General features: G+C 42.6%; 1 protein-coding gene across 1 annotated transcript; it reads left to right on the top strand.

The window, feature by feature from the left end:
* The first annotated feature begins 789 nt into the window (after positions 1 to 789).
* LOC104440966 (transcription activator GLK1) lies at positions 790 to 5,272 on the top strand. The gene is made up of 6 exons (XM_010053945.3): positions 790 to 1,588; positions 1,988 to 2,128; positions 2,797 to 3,156; positions 3,598 to 3,657; positions 3,849 to 4,007; positions 4,693 to 5,272. Exons 1-6 carry the CDS (start codon positions 1,076 to 1,078, stop codon positions 4,861 to 4,863), a joined length of 1,404 nt encoding a protein of 467 aa, XP_010052247.1. The 5' UTR covers positions 790 to 1,075; the 3' UTR covers positions 4,864 to 5,272.
* Positions 5,273 to 9,540: the final 4,268 nt, after the last annotated feature.

The raw sequence follows: 9,540 nt of genomic DNA, 5'->3' as shown, positions 1-9,540 counted from the left end.
TATGGATTGAACTCGTGACAAAAGAAAAACGTGCAATCGTAATACCAAAGGATCTTGTGACGATGTGCTAGAAAGTGTGATATTTTTCCTCAGAAAAATCGAAATTAAGATTTCTTATGATGAGTAAGAGACATGCAAATTATTTATTAACAAAGTAATGACCTTAACCAGTTATATTGTATAGATAAAAAGCTCACATACAAATGAAAGATTACAACAAAAACATTTAAGAGTCGATAGATAAATGACTATATAAATTCATTCCCTCAACATTTCGTAATTTTCACGCAATATATTTCAATCATGAGCTAATAAGCATATCGAGAGGAGATTATCTCACTCTTGATATCGCGAGAGCTTCTATTAAATCATCCACTTGGGCACATCACTATCGTTCTCACTGTACAGCGAGTAGCGACAGACGAGCCTATGTCAATCCAAATCCAGTTCTACTCACTGACATCAACTTGACCCTCTCTCTCTCTCTCTCTCTCGCTCTCTCTCTAGAGACATGAGATGAAAGGAATATTAAATGAAGCTCAAATGCCACTCCACCAGATTTTCAAAACCTTCGAAAAAAGAGCAACCACAAACCCTAAAAGACAGAAGAAATAATAATATGCAACTGCGAGAACGAACAAAAACAAAAACATAAAAACAAAAATCACACAGAGATGTCAAATACACGAGTGGTGGAGATCCAATCTCTCCACAATCATTCTCACACTTCAAACTTTAGAAAAGGAAGCAGCAATAATAATAATAATAATAATAATAACAACAATAATTAACTTCATCAAAATGCCATTTCAACCCACGCTCTCATTCATTGTCCCTCTCGTTTTCGCCTTCTTCTTGCAACACCCCAGAGACTTAAAAAGCATTCATCAAACACCCACTTTTCAACAGCAATCTTTCTACTAAAAGTTTGCTGTTTACACACTTTCATGCATTAGAACGCAATTGCACCAGCTATATAGTGCCTCTATATAGCGGGCTCATATAGTTTTTGACCTGACTAGGTTGAGCTTACACAATTTTTGTTGCTTCGAGAGGAGTCTTGAGTTTGGGATTAATGCTTGCTGTGTCACCTCTGAGGAACCCGAACGATGGCAGCAACAACAACCAAGGAGAGATGGAGAGCTTTTCAATCGGAGGCGGCGTTGGCGGCAGCGACGACTTCCCTGACTTCTCCGACGGGAGCCTGCTCGACAGCATTGACTTCGACGACCTCTTCATGGTGATCAACGATGGGGACGTGTTGCCCGACCTGGAGATGGACCCAGAGCTGCTTGCTGAGTTCTCTGCCAGCTGCGGCGAGGAGTCGGGGACAGGGTGCTCGTCGATATCTGTCGAGAGGGCCGAGGTCAACAACGGCTCCAAGAGAGAAGTCGACGAGGACAAGGCCTCGGAGCTGGATAACATCTCTAGCGTGAGCCGAGGGGAAGAAATTGTGAGCAAGAGGGATGATTCTGTGGTGGTCAATCCAGTCCCCAATAATAATGAAGAGACTGACAACAAGAGAAAGAAATCATCAGCTCAATCATCTAAGAGTAACCGTCAAGCTCAAGGGAAGCGAAAAGTGAAGGTAATTAAATGATGATGGGATGAATTTTCTTTCTTTCTTTCTTTCTTTCTTTGTCTTTTTGAGTAATCTTGAATAGGTCTAGAAGTCGGTATGCATTTATTCTTCACGAAGTAGATAGATGGCATTCACGTGAACCTTTGGAGCTTTCTCGAGCAAGATCTGCAAGTTCCAGCGCTTCTTGGCGCAGAAAGAAAGAGCTAAGAACCCGTAAACAGCAGCTCATCTGTTCCAATAGACTAATTTTCTCTTCAAAGTCGCAAGTAAATCATATGAATTTGGAACGAATATAACTCCTCTTTTTCGAAGTGAGCGAAATCTAGGGTTTCTTTCTTTTCTTCTTATTTTTACTTTTTTGCTTCACTCGAATTTTATATCTTGAAGTGTGTGACATGTATTTAGGTGGATTGGACGCCAGAGTTGCACAGGAGGTTTGTACAAGCAGTGGAGCAGCTTGGGTTGGACAAGGCGGTGCCTTCAAGAATCCTGGAGCTCATGGGCATCGATTGTCTCACTCGCCACAACATCGCCAGCCACCTCCAAGTACTTGTCTCTCTCTAGTCCTTCATAATTGATTTGCATATGTTCGTATGGATAGTTCATGATGATGTTCATGGCATGAATTGCTGACTCTTTTTTCTCCCCAATGGGTGGACGTTAACTGTCTATCTTCATTTTGTGTTTGCGTCTGTGACAATCCATGCGAGAGCAAAATGATGCATTGCTTCTTCTAGTTTCGTGAAAATGGGGTTGGGAGAAAGAGTATATCCTGAAAAGGCATAGGGTAATAAGAAGGTGGGTTTCCTTCCAAATCCACGAGAAAGTCGAGCTCGAGAACCTTTCCATCTTTTCTTGTGGACAGACGTGTCTGCTAAGAATAGTCAAACAATTGGGGAGAGAGAGAGAGAGAGAGAGAGAGAGAGAGAGAAGACTTTTAGCTGCTTAGTTCATCAGATTATATTCGAATCTGTAAAAACATTCTAATCAGTATCTCATGACTGAGAGAAGAGAACAATGAATTAACCATCCCGGAGTCGAGATAAAAGGTTTTTTCACTATTCATAGTTTGACAAATTAAGCTGATGAGTGGATGGCTTGATATATAGGGAGGGGAAGTAGAGTAGAATGCACAATTTCTCCCTTTTCACAGAGGTTTTTAAGCAGCTGCATCGTCGCAACGAAAGTGATTTGCTGAATCGTCATGTTTACAGAAGTATAGATCGCATAGAAAGCACATGCTGGCCCGTGAGGCGGAGGCTGCGAACTGGAGTCAGAGGCGACACATGCACGGCAATGGAGGTCACAAGATGAGGCCTGACACGATGCTGGTGATGAGCCACTCCACCACCCCCACCAACGGGAGTCCTTGGCTCGCACCGGCCACCCTCGGATTCCCACCCGTGACCCCCATGCCTCCCCACTTCCGACCCCTCCACGTGTGGGGCCACCCTCCCGCGGACCATTCCCTCATGCACGTGTGGCCCAAGCACTCACCTTCCCTGCTCCCGCCCCCGCTGCCGTCCGCCTGGGCCTCCCCACCGCAAGGCGCTGCTCCCTACGGCCACCAACGGGTAAGAGACTCGGACCTGATTCCATCTTCTTATGAGCCATGCATTGTGAATTAAGGATGCCTCCGAGCTAATAGCGGACCGTTCAAGAGCTGTGTAACCAGCCCCGCGTTTCACATTGCCTGATAATTTGAATTTGGCTTGACCAAAATCATCGAAAACCCCACCATTAAAGCATCAGACCGGGCCATTTAGCGTGCTTGGACATGAATGCGAGTCGTTGCTAGCAAGCTCAATTTCAACTGGGTCAATGTTTGTAATCTCCATTATTTCATCTGACAAGTAGTTTGAGTTCCTCTCAAATTAACTCCTATCCCCAAAAAATTTTCAAGTTGACTTGAGAATTCGAATTGCACAGGCTCCCATAGCAATGATATCAACTTTGTCCTTTTCTTGTCCTCACGTATATGAAGTTGGCTTATTCCCTTCGTGGTGGTGGTGCAGGTACCAAATCCGCCAATGCCGGGAACGCCGTGCTTTGTCAACCCACCCCTGCCAGCGACGGTGACTACTCAGTCCTTACCCTTGTCCTTACACTTTATAATTTTCTTCTTTCGTAGCTTAGCATCGTCCACGGGAAAAAAGACGATATACCCCGCATCCTTGGCATTTATCCAAGTTTGGTCACGGAGAGAACGAATTCTCGGCTTATGTCGGACGGTCAATTATTGGAGTGTCGGAATTTTCTTTTGCAGAGGTTCGGAGCTCCACCGGTGCCGGGCATCCCACCCCACGCCATGTACAAAGTCGAGAGAAAGCACAATAATAATAATAACAACGACAACAATAATCGGGGCTATGGTGTGCCGCCACCTGGACCATTAGCCTCCCATCCTCCTTTCGATTTTCATCCGGTTAGTACTGCTTGCATTTTTTCTAAGTTTCATGTTGTTTGCTCTTGATTTTTCAGCTTTGGTTTTCGATGAGGCACTGTTAGTTTGCTTTCGGACATGATTGTCTAGTACGCTAGCAGCCGAATTTAATGTGGATATAGATTCTCCTAGGTCAATGCACTACTGTTTGAGCATATGATTGACTATTATTATTACATGGTAAAACCAATTCGGTTCATGCCACATCTAGTAGCTTATAGTCTCAGGGACATTTTTGGAAATAGTTGACGAGAAGCATTCTATAAACTCGTGGAGAATAAAATAAGAAGTGAAGTGACGAAAGTTTATTTGATAGGTGAATAAGAGTCACTAGCTCAAATACATATCTCCAATATATCTCATTATTGCTTGAATCAATCTAGGAAACCGATCTTTTTATCTCTAGCATTACTCAAAGGATACCCCATTTTTTGCCGTTACGAATACCCAAAAGATGAAACTCTAATTCCTCATGCTATTACTTTAGGTTCACAATCCCGGGTCTGTTATCTATCTTTAAATTTTCACTAGAAGAATCTCTAATTTTCAAGTAATGAAAATATGGTTTACCCTACCTGATTTCGATAATCAGATTTAGCCTTTTGTTGTATACTATGCATGGACTTTGCAATTGCATGACTGACGAATTTTTTAAATGGTTATATAGGATTATGCGTTCGATGAACACTCGAAGGAGACATTAGATGCAGCTATCGGAGATGTTTTAGCGAAGCCGTGGCTGCCGCTTCCACTCGGTCTGAAGCCTCCTTCCACGGAGAGTGTTGTGGGAGAGCTTCAACGCCAAGGAGTACCCAAAATCCCCCCTTCTTGTGCTTGAAAAAAAAACCTTAAAGGACATCCTTCGGTTGCAAAGGTTGTTCCCCAACAGCGCTTTCAAGCCTAAAATTCGACGACATTTCCTGCGTTAGACGCAAACATCTAATCGGCAAGTACCCACCTTTTCCCGACCCCTTTGGTGCTCATTTGTAGCTCGATTGGTTGCCGGAGATGAAATCATTTCCAGATAACATGCCCTCGTCTGTTTCCCCGTCTTTTTGTAGTGGTTGTCGTGGATGTGAGACTGATCTCATGGCCATGAGAACTATCTAATCTAAAGAGTTACCCTGTTTTGCTTCTCAAGAAGTTATTGACCGAATAATTCAGGTTTGTAGAGTTTGTAACTGTTGACGACTTGGCCAATTTGTCATTTAGCTTCTTGACATTGATAATTCTCGTGCTATGAGTTTCTTCACGTTGTGTCGTGCTGGAAAACGTTAACTACCTAATCATAAGTTCATGGATTAATTCTCAATTCAAGTATGAGGGGTTATGTCAAACTAATAGAGAATGATAAATCAGAACAGGCTTCACTTGAAATGGATAATGCATACAAGAATCGTCATAGTAGGTGTGCGTGCTTGTGGCCACCGTCGCGTCCTAGCACGCTGACGCACACCGATGCAATTGCACACTACCGTCGCTGCAACATATGGATGTCCATCTCTCTCTCTCTCTATCTCACGCGCGCACCCAAACTTGCGTTCGTGCCAAGTCCGTTTGGTGTAACTCTTACTGATGAAGTCTTATGTTCTTTTGTTTATGTGGTGATATTTCATGGCTCATTGCTGCAACATCTCAACTCCTAGTTGCCGTGACGATAGGCAATTGTAAAGTATTTCCTCAAACACCTTATAAAAATTGCGACAATTTCCTTTTCACAGTTGTGGATGCTGCAAGATACTTGTACCATCTATCGACACTATACAAAGTTGAATTAGATATGTTAAAGACGTATTTGTGAGGGCATTAACCGAAAGAATTCCTCCTCAGATAATATGATTAGGAATTAATGGAGTGAATTAAGAGATCGAATTGGCTCATAACTTGATAGCTTGGCTAAGTTACATGAGGCTAAGTTACATGACGAATGATAAGACCTTTTTCTTGTTAACTCCTTAAGTTAATAAATCTGGCTAGAGTTTCTTTTTCGTTGGTTTTCTTTGTTGTTGTCTAAATGATGTGCGCGAGGTCCTATCTCACGTCAAAGTGACTTTGAGGTATCATGCTTTCGCTCATAGCAAGATAACTATTATCTCAGGTGACTCTACTAATTCAAGAGTTACATATTAAGATTCAGTTCAACACATAGCTACTGTCAAGAAAAATATTGCATGGTTTATAAATCATGTAGACTGCCACGTATTATTGTTCATGGGAACTCAATACCCCATGCAACAACTTCTCTTGGCAAGTGTCGGGGCCGAAAATGCGACGCGGTAACTAATGACCAAACCTCAAGAGCCATCCCTTGATGCGTTCGGATCATGTGAGTGGAGTTCACATCCACCGTTCGATCATGGGAATCTCATGCAAAGACTTAGCTTAGCTCGGCTTGGCTTGTTTAACGGTATATGTGAATCTGGTTCCCGTGCACGGGGCGCCATGAAGCACGAATCCGAGGTCGACGAGGGGCTTTAGGTTTTCGAAATGGGAGAAGAAGGGAGAGCCACAAGAGGAGGGGTGGCCCCCCTCCTTTCGTCGGGATGAATGGCCGTACCCTAAAATCCAACGTCGAAGCCCATGCAATTCGCACTCCTTTCCTTGGCACGTGACCGACCGCGACACCCCGGCCGCCGTGGACCGGCACAGCGACTTACAATGATTTTCTTCTTTTCTTTCCATACAGTCTTTGTCTTTGACAGAAAACTCCCACTAGCGAGAGAGAAGTTGTTTTTGGGGTATGTGATAGACTCGCCGTTTCAAGTACAACTTGGTCATAAATTTTGGGTAAGTTGCTTCGAACAATCGATTAATTCGAAATTATTATATAGAAAAATTTATATGGACTCAAAATTATGGTTCGTAGTTTTCTGCTTACCACCTTGGTAAGTTACACGGATGAATATTGATAATCTATAGTTCAAAATAATCAGATTGATCTTCAATACTTTCAGCAAAATTATTGGCAAGTTACTAATATATCACAGATTTTATAACTATTGGCACTTCATAATAACTAAGAATAATTGATTTTTGGTCCGGTCTAATCCTACCGGAGGATCAGTTCCTCGTTTCTAGGATCGGGAACAAACTGGTTGCGAAACAAGGACCAGTGAATTACGATGATAAACCGATTCAAGCATTTGCTCTTTACCCCCAAAATGCTTCAAAAACTGTGTGAGCATCATATAGTTAACAAATACCATACTTAACCTCAGCCAAGAGTCAGCAATTGGAGCATGGTTTGGCTTTTAGTCACAACTCTTCTTATAGTCTTTGCATGCCTATTTGATGTGGGACTTTCGGCATTCATATGGAAGGCTAGATGCAACAACAGAGACAAGCCAAGAGTCTCACATTGAAGACATTTGCATGGAAGGCTGGATGCCACAGAAGAGACAAGTCAAACATGTTGAGAGTCCTACATCGAACGAGAGCGCAAATATCATAAGAGGGGTTCTGACTAAAAGTCAAGCCATGCACCTAAGCAAAGCATACCATACTTGGCTTTTTGTCAAATCCTTAATAATTAAGAGTTCAAATAATTTCTTTAATAATTTTGAAGAATAATTTTTTTTAAAATATAATCGATCTAATACGGGCATATGGAATCAGGAATTGGACCAGCACCCCCCTAAACTGGTCCAAGCGATTCCCAGTTTGTTCAATTCCTTTTACTCACCCCTAATAATAACCGTTGGTAAGTTACTAATGCCTAATGGGCCGAAGAAGCTTTCGGCCCGAATTTAGTCGCCGACCCATTTTGGAATTTACCAAAAGCCTTTTAAAGCATTACCGGTACGCTAAAACTCTGCTGCGGGGATAGGGCTTCAGCCCGCAAGTGGGTCATTGGGCTTGGAACCTTTGGAATGGGCCCTGAAAACAGCCCATTCCCCAAAATTGAAATGACAATCGCCTTCCATCATCCGCCAGACATTTGAAATCTTGAGAAATGATGATGATAGATCCGCGAGTCTTTCGAGCGGATCAACCGTGATATCTATTTTCTATAATATGCCTTCTCACAAGTAGATCGATGTGCATGAGAAATTAACTCCGTGATAGTTAGTATTGAAGTATAATCAAAGTGTATTTAGAATTGCATTAGATTCAACCGAATTATGAAATTATTGGTTCTTCGGTTATCTTTATGTCAAGAAGGATCATCCTAAACAGAAGCGATAATAGGCATGTTAATGAGATCGATGCATTTCGGCTCAACGGATGGGTTCGGGCCAGACCCGATGCCCGTGCTTGATTCTATTTCATGAACCATCCTTTAACAATTTTCCAAATCAAATCGGGGCAGTAATTTTTCGGGCCATGGGCCCGTTCTCGCCACAAAAATGTACCAAGCCGATCCAGGCTCGCCCATGGATCGGGTCTCGGTCGAAGCTGTCTCTAGTCGACGTGTGTTGCGTGGTTGATCCTAGAATGTAGGGCAAGTCGAGATCAACCCTCAAGAGAAAGCTTTTTCCTTGGCAACCTTCTCCAGTCCTCCAGATCTAAAGTCAAAAGTAGCTGGTTTCCAAATTAACAAATTAAGCACAGGAACGCACAGGAGTCAACAGCTTTGAAATCATTGGATGCGCTAGGCCCATCCTCTCTTTGACTAATACGCCCGCCTTTCCCTCCAATCATGGCGCTTCCTAACCGACCAGGACTAATTTGCTTTGCTTCAGAGAGCGTCAACAATCAAACCGAACTTTCCCCTTTAATAGTTCGCACCTTCCACAATCAATTGTCATAAAACCCGCTTGCTTTTCCCGCCTATTGAATACAGATCTGGTCCCGCCGGGGTACATGATGAGTAGCGCCAAATCGAGGGCAATCGACTGTCGAGCTAAGAAACTTCAGCTTCATGCCGCACAGCCGTATGTATGAGCACAGTCCATACCCAGTTCATGCTCTTTAGAAAACTTACATCATAACTGTTGGATAAAAGTCGAAGAAGAAAGGACTAACCTTTCGATGCACAACAAAAGCAATTATCAAGAATATACATTGAATCGTTAACGCATAATAAACGAACCAACGACTTCATAATAGTTCGAATACAATAAAAAGAAAGTATTATTATTCCACAATATTAATGCTAATTGCCCTCTCAAAGTAGTAATAAAATCATTTGTATATTTTCTAGTGGAGAGGAAAGAAACGTCATTTTCATGAATGTTTTTTTCTTATCTCGGGATTGCAATGTGAGGGACTTACCGGAACTTCCCTTAAGAGACAAAACACCCTCAACTCTTTAAAAGGTGTCTCTCAAATGCACCCGCATCATAGGTGAACAGGTGCCCTTTGAACACATCCCATCACGGGCGAACCATTGTAATATTGCAATAACCATCGTCGGAATTCACTTACATTTTGTAGGATTAGCAATAGGTCAGCGACAGCTTATCGAGATGCGGACTTTAGTTGAGTAACAAATGTTGAACACTACCTACACTACAACTCCTATGGGACATAGACATAGGGTTCTTCCATGACGAGAAGCTTCCTCACCAACCCC

This window comes from Eucalyptus grandis, chromosome 1, assembly GCF_016545825.1.
Source record: "Eucalyptus grandis isolate ANBG69807.140 chromosome 1, ASM1654582v1, whole genome shotgun sequence".
NCBI lineage: Eukaryota > Viridiplantae > Streptophyta > Magnoliopsida > Myrtales > Myrtaceae > Eucalyptus > Eucalyptus grandis.
This window is presented reverse-complemented; position numbering and strand designations above follow the sequence as displayed.

Coding starts and splice junctions, on each gene's coding strand:
- LOC104440966 (XM_010053945.3), top strand. CDS start 1,076: ATGCTTGCTGTGTCACCTCTGAGGAACCCGAACGATGGCAGCAACAAC. Junction 1,589..1,987: donor AAGGGAAGCGAAAAGTGAAG/GTAATTAAATGA, acceptor ACATGTATTTAG/GTGGATTGGACGCCAGAGTT. Junction 2,129..2,796: donor ACATCGCCAGCCACCTCCAA/GTACTTGTCTCT, acceptor TCATGTTTACAG/AAGTATAGATCGCATAGAAA.